The sequence below is a fragment of the Macaca mulatta genome, chromosome 4 (assembly GCF_049350105.2).
Source record: "Macaca mulatta isolate MMU2019108-1 chromosome 4, T2T-MMU8v2.0, whole genome shotgun sequence".
NCBI classification, from domain to species: Eukaryota; Metazoa; Chordata; class Mammalia; order Primates; family Cercopithecidae; genus Macaca; species Macaca mulatta.
The window spans coordinates 143,170,827-143,186,745 of record NC_133409.1 but is presented as its reverse complement, the minus strand read 5'-3'; the positions used below and the strand labels follow the sequence as shown (position 1 = coordinate 143,186,745).

The 15,919-nt window shown below is 43.2% G+C and overlaps 1 protein-coding gene across 2 annotated transcripts in view; it reads left to right on the top strand.

Moving 5' to 3' along the window:
* The window catches only part of DNAH8 (dynein axonemal heavy chain 8), a 317,698-nt gene extending 302,468 nt beyond the window's left edge, over positions 1–15,230 (top strand). For both annotated transcript variants that reach the window (XM_078000047.1, XM_028847604.2), the window contains 2 exons: positions 11,003–11,124; positions 14,540–15,230. In XM_078000047.1, the coding sequence (XP_077856173.1) occupies positions 11,003–11,124; positions 14,540–14,827 (410 nt within the window). In that variant the 3' untranslated portion in view covers positions 14,828–15,230. The remainder of the gene's footprint in view (positions 1–11,002; positions 11,125–14,539) is intronic.
* Positions 15,231–15,919: the final 689 nt, after the last annotated feature.

Here is a 15,919-nt window from a genome sequence, read left to right as displayed (position 1 = left end):
TTTTCAATGTGTGGCTTTTTTCAGTGTGTGGATTTGTCTCCTGGCAGATTGCTCAGGCCGGGAGAACCTTTGTGCTCCACTGTGTTTTCCCAGCAGTCGTTGGTGCACATCTTCCCACATAATTTAAGATTGTTTTTCTCGGGGGTCACAAAGGATGGCCCCTGGTCTGTTTTTCCCTTAGGTGCTCCTTTTCAGTGCATCATGTAACATGGTTTAGCTTCTGGTGCATGAGCTTGCAAGTGTGTGTAGATGTCTGTGCTGTGTGTGGGATGTGTTTAAACCCAAAGAATATGAGTTGTAATGAGCCTGACTTCAAGCCAGGGTATTGACTGCCTTTCAGAACATCTTAATTGATAGCCATGCTTTGCCATTTGATGTTAGCTATGACTCACAGGGGCTGCTAATGAAATGGAGGCAGAGGCTGAACGTGTTCCCCAGGTCTCACACCTCTGTAGTAGATTGAACCATGCAGTCCCATTATTTTCCTAATGTTTAGCTCAATCTGGAGCTTGATGCCATTTAGATGCCAAACTGCACCCACTTTTTTCTGTTATTTTTTTCTCAGTGTCTTGACAAGCCATGCCAGTCTGTTATGTCAGATATCAGTGACAACTTCTTCCATAATGCAAATCAAGATTTTTCAGTTAGAAGCAATTTTGCTGGATCAAAGAGATGGATCATGTTTGTCCTGTTATCTTGCATTTCTGTAAAAATAATCTACAACCTTCTGCCTGTGTGTGTGTTTTCAGGGAAACATCATCAACTAGCTAGAATCTCTGAATGCTTGTCTTGAAGAGTTATAAAAGCCTGCCATTTGTGGAGGTGGGAATGTGTGCCAAGGACTAATGGAACTTTAGGATTGGAAGGGACTGGGAGACAGCTTCTAATCTAATAGCAATTCTAAGCATGCCCCAGTGCCACTGTTTGATGAATGAGAGCTACCCTTAAACATCTTGGGAAATCTAGGTGAGTGGACCTCAAGGTCCTAAACTTCAACATGAGTGATAGCACTAACCTGCCCTGTCCCCAAATCACTGAACTATAGAAATGCGTCGGAGTGAATAACAACCCGTACTCCTTGACTTTTTGTGTGAGCAGCTTTTATGCACTGGCCTTAGACACAACCACATCTCTTGTAATTCCAGTCTCTGCATGTGTTTACCTTCCTTACCAACCACCCAGTCCTTTGTAATCTGGCCAGGCTCCATCACTGTGCTGAAACTGCTCCCTCCACGGCCCTCATATCTAACAACCTCTCTGATGACATCATTGCCCTTGACTCGAGCTAGAATGCCGACTCTGAAAACTCTCATGCCTTGGTTTCTATCTATGCCCCTCCTCTCATCTCTTCCTACCTCAGAGCTCACTTTGTGTGCTCTTCTCGACAGCTTCTGTCCTTGGCCTCAGCCCTCTCATTGATGACCTCGGCCTGTGACTGACTCATTTAATGTCCAACTGTAGCATGCTCATTCCTCAGTTCCACCTGCCAAGTAGGAATTTCATCCTCCTGCAAAGGTCACCAGAGCCGTGATCTGCCCATCTTCCTCCTGAGTCATCCTTGCCGGGATTCTGCTGAATGTGCTTGTGCACCATCCTCTAGGTCACCTGGACTCTTGTGAATGGGGTCCTTATGTCAAACAGTGTGGGAGAGGGAAACCAGGACAGCATGGTGTCATGGAAGGCAAGGTGAAGGAGAGTAGTAAGTAAGTAGTGGCAGGTGCTCCAAGCAGGCAAGTAAGATGGGCCAAAATGGCCAGATGGATTTTTCAACAAGAAGACCGTTGGCAGAAGTCTCAGTGGAATAGGTGGGGAGGTGCAGGAGTCTGATTTGGGGGTGTGTGAGTGAAATGAGGAAATGGAGATGGGGTGAATATGGATAACATGGATAATTCTCTCAAGACATTTGGCTGGGAAGAGGAGAAGCAAGCTGGAGGAATAGGTATTTAAATAAAAAGTTTTCTTTCTTTTTCTTTTAGTGATAGGAGAGGCTTAAACCTGTTCAAATACTGGTGGGAAGGAGAGAGAAAGATAGAAAGGGGGTTGGGGGAGGGATGAGGGAGGGAGAAAGAGCCCAACAATCCCAGAGAGGAGGTAAAAGAGTCAGAAGGAGGTGGACACAGCACTCACAAGTGGAGAAATGTGCTCCAGGCAAGCAGCACCTTGCACATTGTAACAGGAGTAATAAGGAAGGAAAGGGCATAGATGCTCATGGTAATGGAGTATAGATAGGCTTGCTGGCAAGAAGTTAAGGGCATTCCCGTCTGATGCTTTCTACTCTCTGTCCGAAGGAGGAGGCGAGGTCCTCTTGAAAGCAAGAAGGTGTTGGTGGAGAGATTTGATTTATTTATTTCCATTCAGATTTTATTTTGTAAATGTGTAAGATAATTGAGATGTGCATTATTTTTATCCTTGTTTTACTCATGACTACTGACACACTATACTGCATCTTGCTTTTTCCACTTAACACAACTTGGAAGTATTTTATACAATAATAAAGAACATCAAGATCATTCTCTGTCATTTCAGTAGATGTATGGCATTGTAAGGATGTACCGCAATTTATTTAGCCAGTTTTTCATTGATAGACATTTAGGTTGTTTCCGACGTTTTGCTGTTATAAATAACAATGCAATGAACATACTCTACATATGTCAGTTTACATATTTTCAAATATACTTGAAAGACAAATTCCTAAAAGTGGAATTGCTAGGTCAAAGAGTATATGCATTTTACATTTTGATGACACAAAGGTGCTCTCAATCAGGGTTTGTTGTGGCAACTTTTTTCCCCTACTAGCAGTGTATGAGGGTGCAATTTTCTTTTTCTTTTTCTTTTCTTTTTTTACAATGAAATATTATTTTTACTTATGTCCGGTAGGCAATTATGATTAACATGAAATATCCATTTTGCCCATGGGCAGAAACCAGAGGGGAAATAAAATTACTTACACATTACTTCTTACCATTCCAACTTTATAGGAAACTTTTAAAGAATCTGGCAAAATAGTTCTTTGTAACATTTTGATTCAGTTGTGCCTATACTTTCTGATGTGAATGATAGCTAAGAGAAAACATTTGAATCTGATTACCTCTATGAAGATATTTCAATAAAGATATGTATTTTCAGGTATTTCTACTCTCAAGAATATGATTTGATAGGTCTCTTTGTGATACTGTAGCCTGATAAATGTCATTTGGGTGAGTTATGCAGTGGGGTTGCAGGTGTCAAACCCCAGATTCACTGTCTGACATGAAGGGGAATCAACAAGAGTCTCAGGTTGCGGGAAATGGTAGAGAACTAGTGGAAGCTGAGCAGAAGATAAAAAAAAAAAAAAACAACTGGAGACATCAAGCAAAACTTTAGGAATGTGTAATTGGATATGAATAGAGAATGGTAACAATAGGCCTACTTACCAAGTAAGGGTAATTTTATATTTTTGTAGCATACTCACTACAAAAACCCAACTTGGAGCATCCACTTAGAGGCTCCTTGATTTACTGAAGTCTCTTTAATCCAAAACCTGGATAATAGTTATAGTTAATAATTAATAATTAGTATGTAAAGAGAATTGTTAGTCACTGTTCTGAATGCTTTACATAACAAACCCTGGTGTTACTATCAGCCGTGCTTTATAGTTCAAGAAACAGCAGCATTCCATTAAGTAGTTTGTCCAAGGACTTATGGAGCAGATCGAGGATGGACCAGGTCATCTGGCACCAGCATGTGCAACTTTTTTCTCCTGTACTCTACTTTTTGATGATCTGTAAATTTTGATACTTTTTCAAAGTGAAAATTTGAAAAAGTGGTATCTTTTCAAATTTGGTGAAAATTTGATATTTTTTATATTATTATTATTATTTTTAAATTATACTTTAAGTTCTAGGGTACATGGTGGAGAGGTTTTAAAAGAGTGGCAGAAGTTTGAGAAAGAGGGCAGATGAGGGCGACAGGGAAGGACTAATCAGTGGCCTTGAGAATTCTGTTGAGGCTCTTGATTGTGAACTGTGGTGATGGTGGCTATGTGATGGTTTCTAGTTTCATTCAGCAGCCTGGTATAGATGTGAGAGGTGGGGACATTTGGATTCATCTGGGATTGTGGTTTTGCTAGGCAAGAGATGAAAAGGATTGATCTGAACCAAGCAGGGAAGGAAGTGAAGAAAAGGGGTGGAGTTGAGGAGAAAGTCATAAAAAATAGTGAGGCCAAGGGTCTGAGAGGTCAGATGCTGAATAGGGTACTGGAGACCCAGGTGTTGTCAGAGTGCTTAATGGGTGGCAGCAGATGGGTATATGGTAAGGACAGTGAGAGGAGGGACATGTGGCCAGAGGCTGTGGTTGTTAATGCAGCAGAATTTCCCATAAAGGGTGGAGGAACAGTTGGGAAGGGCAAGGTCTTTAGGGTTGAGCCAGGGCAACCTGGCGGAAGGTGGAAAGAACGTTCTGTGAAAAGGTGGAAAATATGAGAGTTTGTCAACAGAGGAAACAGTGGAAAGGTTTGGGAGAGAGGGGAGAAGTGGGAAGTTAGTTAAAGGGAAAGGAAGCATAAACTAGCTCAAGGAAAAGATAGTTCAGGGCAGGAATTACATTTTTAAATGTGGGACATGGTGGATTTAGCTGATCCCAGCCTTGCTAAGACGGGTAGTCCCAACTCTCCCGTTTATACTGAAGTTTTACTGTAGCCAATTATGTCTTGGATTAGTCATTTCAGAGAAGGTGTGTGTCTCAAGGGGCCCTGGAAAGAGTCAGCTTTTACCACTGACAGTCTTCTTAATATTGTGCCTGTACTATTCCCACTTGTCAGACTTGTTCTTAAAACACCTGTGGATCAATGACTGTCAAGGACTTGTCTGTAGAACTTTTTACAGGGCAGTGGTTCTCACACCTGCCTCCACAGTAAAATCACCTGGGGAGCTTTTAACACCTACTACTGCCTAGGGCCCCAGAACAAGTATATCAGAATCTCTAGGGATGAGCCCTCTAGGGTCCACACAATCAATTTTCTTTTCTTTTCTTTTTTATTTTACTTTAAGTTCTGGGATACATGTGCAGAAGGTGCAGGTTTGTTACATAAATATATGTGTGTCATGGTGGTTTGTTGCACCTGTCATCTAGATTTTAAGCCCCGTATGCATCAGCTATTTGTCTTAATGCTCTCCCTCCCCTTGCCCCCACCAGTAGGCCTCAGTGTGTGTGTTCCCCTCCCTGTGTCCATGTGTTCTCGTTGTTCACCTCTCACTTGTGAGTGAGAACACGTGGTGTTTGGTTTTCTGTTCCTGTATTAGTTTGCCGAGGATGATGGCTTCCAGCTTCATTCATGTCCCTGCAAAGGACATGATCTCATTCCTTTTTATGGCTGCATGGTATTCCATGGTGTATATGTACCACATTTTCTTTATCCAGTCTATCATTGATGGTCATTTGGGTTGATTCCAAGTCTTTGCTATTGTAAATAGTGCTGCAGTAAACATACGTGTGCCTGTGTCTTTATAGCAGAATGATTTGTATTCCTTTGGGTATATGCCCAGTAATGGGATTGCTGGGTCAAATGGTATTTCTGGTTCTAGATCCTTGAGGAATTGCCACACTGTCTTTCACAATGGCTGCAGAGAAATAGGAATGCTGTCACACTGTTGGTGGCAACAAATTTTCTGAAAAGCTTCCTTGGTCATTCTAATGAGTGAAGAACCTTAATCTTGGACCTTTGCTCCCCAGTATGTGGTCCACCAGCCAGCAGCATCTGTATCACCTGGAAGCTTGATTCAAATGCAGAATTTCAGGCCCCACTCTTGATCTACCTACTGAATCAGAACGTGTACTTTTAGTACATCCCCCTCCCCAGGTGATTCCTGTGGACATTAAGGTCTGAGAAGCCCTGCCTTAAAACAAAGCTGGCACCTGGGTTCCACCTCCGGAGATTCTGATTTTATTGATCTGAGCTGTGACTTGGGAATTGGGAGTTTTAGAAGATTCCTGGGTGTCTCTAATTTTCAGCAGTTTAACGTCCTTGCCTTACAGCAAAGAACCGGGAAAGGTGCTTGTTGCATTTTTATTCAACTGGGTTGACCAACCCTATCTTCATTTAATGATTTCTGACCTTTTGTTTAATTTACCAATGAACTACATTTGCTTCTCATTTGGGGGAAAAACTGCCTGTCGTAAACTCGTGGCAGGAACATCATTTCTCCTCATCTTCAAAGATGCTACTGGGAAGCTTAGTAACTGATTAGACAGGAAATACTGCACAGCCTAAGGCCTATTGCATAAGGACCAGTTCATTTATTAAAGAAAAGAAAATGTTGCTTATTTTTAGTATGAATCATTACAAAATGCCAACCAACTCCTTATGAATTTGAGGAGAGCAATCTTCCTGATTAGTTATTTCTTTCACCTTTTCTAAGACCTTGTATGAAATGATATTTAAAGCACTCTTCAGCTTTCTTTAAGCCAGCTGATTGCACAAGTCAAACAACGGCCATGAGTGTGCTGAACTGTTGGATTACTACTATTATAGGAATGGACACATGCCAAGTGTTACTTTAGACCTGAGTTTCCAAAGTATAATCCTAGCTTAAAAGGGAATTTTTAAAAAGAAAGAAAACAGGAAACTGTATTGTACTGGGAGGAGGCTGAAGGAGAGATGAAAAAACCATTTGGATATTGGGGGTGGGGTAAGTGGGGGGTAGTTGTCTATAACTTTCATTAAGCGCTTTTTTTTTCTCTTCTCTTTTTAAAGTAAGCGGCAGGCTTTGGGTTGGCAAACCCCAGGGGGATGCAGAAACCTGAGGCTGCTACCTTTTTATCTGCCTTTACGGTACTGTCCTCTTCCCCCAGCTCCTCCCTGACTCCATGGACCAAGCCTCAGACTTTCCAGCTAACTGCTTCCCATGAGCCACTACTCTGATACCAGCCTATAACCAAGGGAGCTGGGTGGTCCAGGCTTGGTGAACAACCCTTCTCAGCCCACTCAGTCAGGGTGCTCCCCAACTGCAGGCAGGAGGCAACACCCTGTCTGCTACCATCCTCCCCTTCCAGAGCCTCCTGCCTGCCCAGCCCTGCCCTGCCCTGCCCAGCCGAGCCATACCTTACTTTGTCCCATCTGGGGGTGCCCTGCTCAGGGATGCGCTGGCAGGGCTGCACTCAGCTTCTCTGGTAAGCAGAGGCTCAAGAAACCTCTGGGGTCTTGTTTTCTGGTTGTGTGATCCCAGGGGTGCACATGTTCCTCTTGGGTGTCTGAACAGGAAGGGCCTGGGAGGGAGGGCCACACCCCTGCAGTCTTGCTCTGCTGATGTAGTGGGCAGCTGCCTACCCCCACCCGACCCTGCACTGTGGGCTCCGGAATCAGCAGATTAAGCATTTTATAAATTGTATTTTAGATACATGTTTCAAACTTGTGAGTTTTTTCAAAAGAACAAGCTTGACAAGTGTGTGAAGAATTCATTATGCTTTATGAGTTTGAGGGGGAAGAATTTTTTTTTAAAGCGTCTGATTCAGACCACATGTAATTCAGATGTTTAAATAATCAAATCACCTGTTTAATCTCATGAAGAATAGAAGGTTACTATTGTTGAAGATTTTCCCCAACTTTTTGATTCTCCCTTTGGAGTTAAACATATGAACATAAGAATCATTTTTCTACCACTGATGATTGAAATTTGGTTTAGGAATTATTAAAACCAAATTGTGCCGGCCGGGTGCAGTGGCTCATGCCTGTAATCCCAGCACTTTGGGAAGCCGAGGCGGGTGGATCACGAGGTCAGGAGATCGAGACCATCCTGGCTAACATGGTGAAACCTGTCTCTACTAAAAATACAAAAAATTAGTCGGGTGAGGTGGTGGGCGCCTGTAGTCCCAGCTACTCGGGAGGCTGAGGCAGGAGAATGGCGTGAACCCGGGAGGCAGAGCCTGCAGTGAGCGGAGATCGCGCCACTGCACTCCAGCCTGGGTGACAGAGCGAGACTCTGTCTAAAAAACAAACAAACAACAACAACAAAAACTAAATTGTGCCAAAACAAAAGTACTGCTTTCAAGCTCTTATAAAGAAAAATATATCAATAGTCTTTAAAAATTATACAGGCTTCAAAAAACCAGTTTTTCATTCCATTAGATTTGTTATCAGTCTACAAGAAAGATGGCCATTCATTTTTTAAATTCAGTAATGAACAGTTCATTGGATTTGCTACCCTTTGAGTGCCACAAGGATCATGCTTTCTTTAGGAAGCAGAAACAAAACGATCAAGACTTGAAAGGATATGTATCTTCTCTACGTTCTCTGAACATGGGAATGGCCCATTAACGTTTCCTATCCTGCACTCTCAGGCTGCAAATATATTTAACATTTTCCTTTCTTAATAGTACAAGGTAACATAAGTGTGTTCTAGAGTCCGCCTCCTGGCATTCCTAAGCATTAGGAGGCTTATGGCTGAAGTCGGTTGGCCAACATGATTCCCATGAGAGAGCACCTCTCCCCATTAGGGAGAAGACAAGAAATGGCCTCTCTTTATTCGCACTAGAGTTTTTCAGAGCTCTGATGATGGCTGAAGTCTTTGAAGCAGATGTGCTAAATAAGTGAGAATCCAGTTCTATCCTCCTCTGGCACCTATGACATTATCTTGAGTGCCACAAGGAGTGAGGTCAAATTTGCAGTTTAGCTGGAACTTTAAATGTTATAGAAAAAATTTAATTATGCAACTTGTGCAAATGGATGGTTAAGACCAGGATTCATGCCTTGTACATTATGACCTTGTAGATTTATAGAATAGTAATGAATCTTAAAATGTCATAAAATAGGGTTGATTTAATTCCAAGGCCACATAACCCTACTAGGATATAGTGTCTAATACATGGGTGCACACTGAATGTTCAGTGGTGAAAATGACATTTTCATGGAGTGCCTTAGAATGGAGAATTGGATTTTATTATTTTAGTCATATATACCATTGACTGGAAAACACACCAAATGTTTTACCGCTAAAGTATGGGAGCCTCGATGTTTAAAATGGAAGTTGCCTGGCACAGTGACTCAACATCTGTAATCCCAGCTACTCCAGAGGCTGGGGTGGGAGGATCACTTGAGCCCAAGAGTTTGAGACCAACCTGAGTAACCTAGCAAGACCCTGTCTCTAAAATAATAAAAAAAGGAGGTCAACATAATTGCATGCTGATCAAATCCCCTCAAGTGACTCCACGTAGAGCACAGGCATTGACCAGCAATTGCTGCCAGGCAAACTTGCACTATATTTCCTGCCTCCTATACTTAACATTTTGTATCATAAAACCGGTCTCTCCTACTATGCACTCTCGGTTTCATGAAACTGTAGCTGTATAAGAATCTATGAAAGTCCTTCACTCAGCTGCTTTGGTCGGCTGGTCAACTCTTCTTTTGGGTTAATGCAAGGGCCCTTCTTTACCACACCAAATCCTATTTTAGTGGGCACTCTGAGTAAACTTTTCAAGATGCAAATAAAGCATTTGCATTTGAGTTATTATTTAAATTTTCAGTGGCTTCTCTCCATCCACAGACTTAAATCCAAACTCTGACCTTGAAAAATCACTCCTCCATCTTCGTTCTGAACTTATCTGTGGTCACTGACTCCACACTCTCTCAGCCATCCGTGTGTGTGCGTGTGCTGTTCCTTTACCTGGAATTGCCCCATCTGGCAAACTCCTATGTTGCTCTCAAGAGTCACCTTCCACTTCATCTTCTCAATGACGCTTTCCCTGAGTTGTCTTCCTGAGTAGTTAACTTTGTTCACACCTTTGTTCATAATGACAACGTTGTGTCAATGTCCAGCCTCCCCCACACTCCCTCTGGACTGAACTCCTTGAATGTGGGTCCCATGGATGGCCTCTTGATCTTTGTGGTCATCCCACATAGTACAGGGCTTGGTACATGGTGGCCACTTCAGCAAGATTGACAGATGAATGAAAGCATGACCATATGAGTGCCTCTCCAAGTGTCTCATTTGATAATGGGGAGAACTTGACTCTCAGTAAAGCCAGGCTAGGACCTGTTCTTCCCTTCCAACTCCAAGGGATCTCGACTCAATGCTTATAATTATGCCTTGCAACTCTCCCCTCCCCCAACTCCCAGTCAAACCCGATAAAATGTTATCATTTTTGTGTTGTTTTGTGCATACATTGGTATGTGCTGGTTTTGTTCTCAGAGTTAACTAATCTAGGAGTAGCAGGAACACACACATTATAAAATTTTACTCATTGGAGAGCTTTATGATTTTTAATATTTATGTGGAGGCCAAAATAAAATATGTAGACCATAAATGTGTTTTCTTAAGGTTTTGAAGTCCAGTTTGAAGTTTAGGGTATTTTTTTCTAACATTGATTGTTACTCTCCAAGAAAGGCTTATCTTATTGAATTGAATGGCATGGTTTGCAAATACTAACTTTAAAGAAAAGCCACAATGTGCAGAACCGCATATTGTCTTAAAATCACTGTATTATGTACATTAAAACATGTAGCTTTCCTTTCCAGGGTGATTGCTTTGTTTGGTCAAATTGAAAGTCAGGTTTTCTATTTTGGCATTACGCCTTATTTCCCTAGACTAAATGAAATTGTTCCATTATAGCAAATAGATGCTTAGTAATGGTTTGATTCAAGTCTAATTGGAATGCTATTCTCAGAATATTTCACCATTCCGATCTTATTCCTCGATATTATATTTTCAAATAGAGACTGTGAGCTAGAATTGGGTTACAAGCCTTTAAGACTTGAGCAGCTGAAATCTCAGGAGAGTTTCAAACCAAGGGCCAGTTTGAAGTATAAACGGTACTGCTTTCCTGCTGTCAGCAGGCGAGATTTAGCTCATTGCCGGTCCCCACAGAAATGAAACACTGAGAGAAATGTCTCCCCTGGGGTTTGGCCTCAACTCCTTTTGAGTGGGATGTGTAGTTTGGAGATTGATAAGCAAGTAACACTTAACATTGCTTCCTTCTTGTTTTTAAAATGGATTGCAACAAGAAGTCAACATCTCCTCTTTTTTTCTTTAAGGCTTCCTCACAGCAATGAGGCAAGAAGTGACCCGTGCCCACAAAGGCTGGGCACTGGACACTGTGACCATCCACAATGAAGTTCTGAGACAGACCAAGGAGGAGATCACGTCACCCCCTGGGGTAGGCATCTCTGGGCAATAGCAGGGACCGTTCTGGAGACAGAGCTGAAATTTCAAGTTCTGCTTAAAACTGAGCTATGAGTGCCTTGGTTAGGTCCATTTGCTTTGCAGCAAGAGTTCCCTCTGTCATAACGAGAAGACCTCCCCTATCTGCCGGAGTGGAAGGTTAATGAATGACAAGGTCTAATGAGCTCTCAGAACTCCGCAGACTACATTTCTACAAAATTAGAAGTTATACTTGTGTTTGCTAAAAAGGCTTTTTGGCTAGGTGCAGTGGCTCATGCCTATAATCCTAGCACCTTGAGAGGCTGAGGCAGGAAGATAGCTTCAGTCCAGGAGTTCAAGACCAGCCTAGGCAACACATGGAGACCCTGTCTGTACCAAAAACAAACAAACAAACAAAAAAATAGCCAGTCGTGGTGGCACACATCTGTAGTCCCAGCTACTTGGGAGACTGAGGTGGGAGGATTGCTTTAGCCCCGGAGGTCGAGGCTGCAGTAAGCAGTGATCACACCACCAGACTCCAGCCTGGGTGACAGAGTGAGACCCTGTCTCAATAAATAAATAAATAAGGCTTTTCTACACATCTCCAGCTACTGCTATGGGCCACTCACAGATTCTACTATAGGCAGCAGAGACGAAGAGGACTAGCAGGCTGGAGCCGGGGGCCAGTTCCAGGGTGTCCCCTTCGAGCTTCGAGTGGAAAGGAACATGGCTGGGGAAAGAGCCCCCACTGCCTGGACGCTGATCTGCTCAATGAATGTGGGCAAATTCTTTAACTTTTTTGAGTCTTCACATCTTCATCTGCAAAATGAGCGTGATAATTCAACCTTATTAAAGGTAGCTGTGGCCAGGCACGGTGGCTCACGCTTATAATCCCAGCACTTTGGGAGGCAGAGGCAGGAGAATCACTTGAGGTCAGGAGTTCGAGATCAGCCTGGCCAACATGGTGAAACCCGTCTCTACTAAAAATACAAAACTTAGGCTGGGGTGGTGTTGGGCACCTGTAATCCCAGCTACTTGGGAGGCTGAGGTGGGAGGATCGCTTGAATACAGGAGGCAGAGGTTGCAGTGAACCAATATCCTGCCACTGCACTCCAGCCTGGGTGACAGGGCGAGACTCCATCTCAAATAAATAAATAGATAAATAAATTTTTTAAAAAGGTAGTTGTGAAGATTTAAATGTGATCATTTAGGTGCGGTGCTGGACCCCACGTAGAATCTCAATAAATCAGTCTCCCTTTCCCTTTCTCTGATTTTCATTCCCTCATTTGTCCAGTAAGGGGGCTGGACCAGATGATTTCCAAGTTCTAGCCAAGTTCCCTGCCACCTTATAACAAGGGCTGCCTTTCCTTCAGTTTCCAGTATTACCTTCCTCATTCCTGTCTGAGGCCTCACTAGAAGCACCTTAACCTCCAGGTTCCCACCAACAATCTCTTCTAGGCAGTTTCAAAATTCCTCCAGCCTCTCCCCATTATGCAATTCCAGAATTCCTTCCACATCTGTAGGCATTTGTTACCGCAGCATCCTGCTTCCTGGAATCAAAATCTGTGTTCCTTTCAAGGCTGTCGTAACAAAGTATCATTACAGTGGGTGGCTAAAAACAAAGAGATCTGTTCTCTCGCTGCTTAGGAGGCCAGAAGTCAAATCAGGGTAGGGTTGGTTTCTACTGGAGGCCCCGAGGGAAAGTCTTGTTCTCAGCCTCTCTCTTAGCCTCTGGTGGTTACTGAGGATCTTTGGCTTTCCTTCATCATTACAATCTCCGCCTCCTTTCTCACATTCATCTGCATAGGTATGTATATCTCTGTGTCCTCTCCTCTTATAAAGTTACCAGTCACATTGGATTTAGAATCTACCTTAATTCAGTGTGTCCTTATCTAAACAATGTGTGCAAAGTCCCTATTTCCAAATAATTACATTCCAAGGTTCTGGGTGAACATGAAGTTTTGGGTGACACTATTCTATCTACCACACCTTCTCACTGACTTTTTAAAGTTCTGAGGCTGAAAGCACCCTGGAGAGGGATACAATTTACCATATGATGGCTTTTTAAGTGGTCCCATTATTCATGTAGTTCATTGTCACCCACGGAGTTAATGATGGTAACCGTATGTCCTGATTTTCTGGGACTGCCCATGGTTTTACTGTCAAACCATGTGCCTCCGTTTTTGGTTCAAAAAATATGGTCCTCACACGGTGAGTCCACGTGGGGGGGGATTCCAGAAAACACTCTGCAACGAATCTTACTGTCTTTTATTCTAATCGGCATTTACTTCCCCTGATCTGATCCTCACTGGAGATGGAAAAATGGTCACCATCCTCTACATTTATCTCTTTGGTGAGCTGGCATGATTGTTGGAGCCTCCCCTGTGATTCTCCTTCACCCCTTATTTTTTTAGTGAATACATGTTCTGTGGCTCCCCACTGCCTACAGGATCCAGTTTAGCACCCAGATCCTTCCACAGTCAAGCCCTAACTTCTTTTACAACCATTGAGCCCTCTGGTAAAGGAAATACTGGGGCTCTTCCTCCCGCTCTGCCTTTCTTTGTAGTGTTACTCCTGCCTGTGTTGCCTGTGCTCTCGCCTTTGTCTTTCCAAACACAGCCCCCTGCTGCAAGGCCATCAAGGCCCATCAAGGCCATTCCCTCTACAGAGGCCCCTGAGCACTCCAGCCACAGACACCTTGCCTCAGAAGTCACTGCCGTCACCCCCAGAGCAGTTCTCCGGGCACTCCCAGTAACAAGTGTGTGCTGCTATTCAACTCATCTTAAAAAAAATTTTCTGCACCTATGCATCTTATCTCCCTGATTTAATGATGAGGACCTCCAGGGCAGGGCCTATTGTATGGGAGAGACACTGGGGAGGGTGGCCAGACGCTGCCCCTGCCATGCTTCCCCTGGCTCTACCATGCCTGACCTCTGGGGGCGCTCTGACTCTCCCACTAGCTGGGCCTGGCTATGGAAACCTCACCTCATCCTGTGGCTGAGATGAAGTTGAGACACAGGTTGGCTAGGCCAGTGGCAGGCTGAGATCCTACATGACAGCAGCTCCAGATCCTGTTCCATGCTCCCGCCTTCCACCAACTCAAACCAGACCTCTCAGAGACTTTCACCTCCCTGTAGAGGTGATCTGGTGCTACTGGCTTAACCTGTAGCTCAGGGAGGCCACCCCCACACTTAAATAACTAATAGCAAACACGAACATTTCTACAGCACTCATAGCCTCAACACAGGCTGCAGGAGAAAACTGGGCTTAGTATTTCATGAATGCAATGTGCCCGGTGGTGCCTTCCTCCCTCTGGTAGTGTTTTAAGACTGGTGTGTGTTTTATTTCCAAACTGACGGCCTTTATGACACTAATTTTGCAGCACCTAGTTTAAAAAATAAATCCTATTACCTTATGCTTGACTCTTCCAGGAAGGTGTGTATATTTATGGGCTCTACATGGATGGAGCAGCCTGGGACAGACGGAATGGGAAGCTCACGGAATCCACCCCCAAGGTACTCTTCGCGCAGTTACCCGTGCTCCACATCTTTGCCATTAACTCCACGGCACCCAAGGACCCCAAGCTGTATGTGTGTCCTGTTTACAAGAAACCCAGGCGAACTGATTTGACCTTCATCACTGTGGTATATTTGCGAACAGTGTTGTCCCCAGATCACTGGATCCTGAGAGGAGTGGCCCTTTTGTGTGACATCAAGTAAGTTCATTTCCATCTGCTGAGGGCACCAGAAGCCACATAGGCAGCCTGTGCTATTGAGGGACTCAGTGATGTGCGTGTCTTTTCTCCCCAATAATTACTTAATTACTCTTTCTAAATTAAAAAGTTGATGTTCTCAAATTGCTAGTGTGTGTGTGTGTTTTCCTCACATATCAATATTCAAAAAGATCACTCTAAACGAATGTTTTTTATTCTGGGAAATCATATTTCATTTTAATTACTTTTCAAAGATAAAACCCTGTCTGGACGTTAGAACACTTTGGAAGCTCTGCATTTTAAAAATTTTGAAAGTGTTGACATGTGACATCCTAAAAAGAGCCTAGTAGTTGAAAACTTTTCCCTCAAGTAGGTACCAGTTTCCCTTGAATAAAATCTAGCCATGTCTATGTTTGTGCTAATGTGTTACCTTTTGTTCTTTTGAGTTTGGTATTCTCTCTCTGCTTCCGAAATGGAAACTGAAGAGATCCAGCCAGTACTCCTTAGTAGTAGAGCTGTTCAGTATGAAGTGTTTAAGACAGAAAATCCACTGGGATGGCCATTCTTGTGATGTATTTTAATTTTATTTCATGTTGTTTTATTTTAATTTTTACTGCTTTTGAGGCCCAGAGAACTTAGACTCTCCAGCTCTCCCTCCCAACTCCAATTCTGCAGGAGATAATGAAACACATTTCTAGGCAGCAAATGGAGAAGGGAAAAACAAACCCTATCAAATGAAATTAGGTTACATGCTGAATGTCTTAAAAAGCAAAGTCTTTAAAAAGTGAAGCTATTTCTTATTCCGTAGCTAGTCTAAAACTCAGTTTGAACCTTGATTTCCTGCTAAAGGAAATTGTCAATTTAACAAAACAGATGGGGTCCTATACTGAATGCTCATGCGGCTTCAGGACAGTGAAGAAGTGTCTCTACCAGTCTTCTCATCTAGAATCTTTGTGCCTGCCCGCAGCTAAACGCACAAACTTCATTCCTTCTGTCTATTCTGAAGGAGGGAATGTTTCAAGTTGCCTTGTTTCCCTCTCATCCTTCTGCCACCTTGATCAGAGATGCTGTTGACAAACAAAGCCAGGCAACCAAGCAA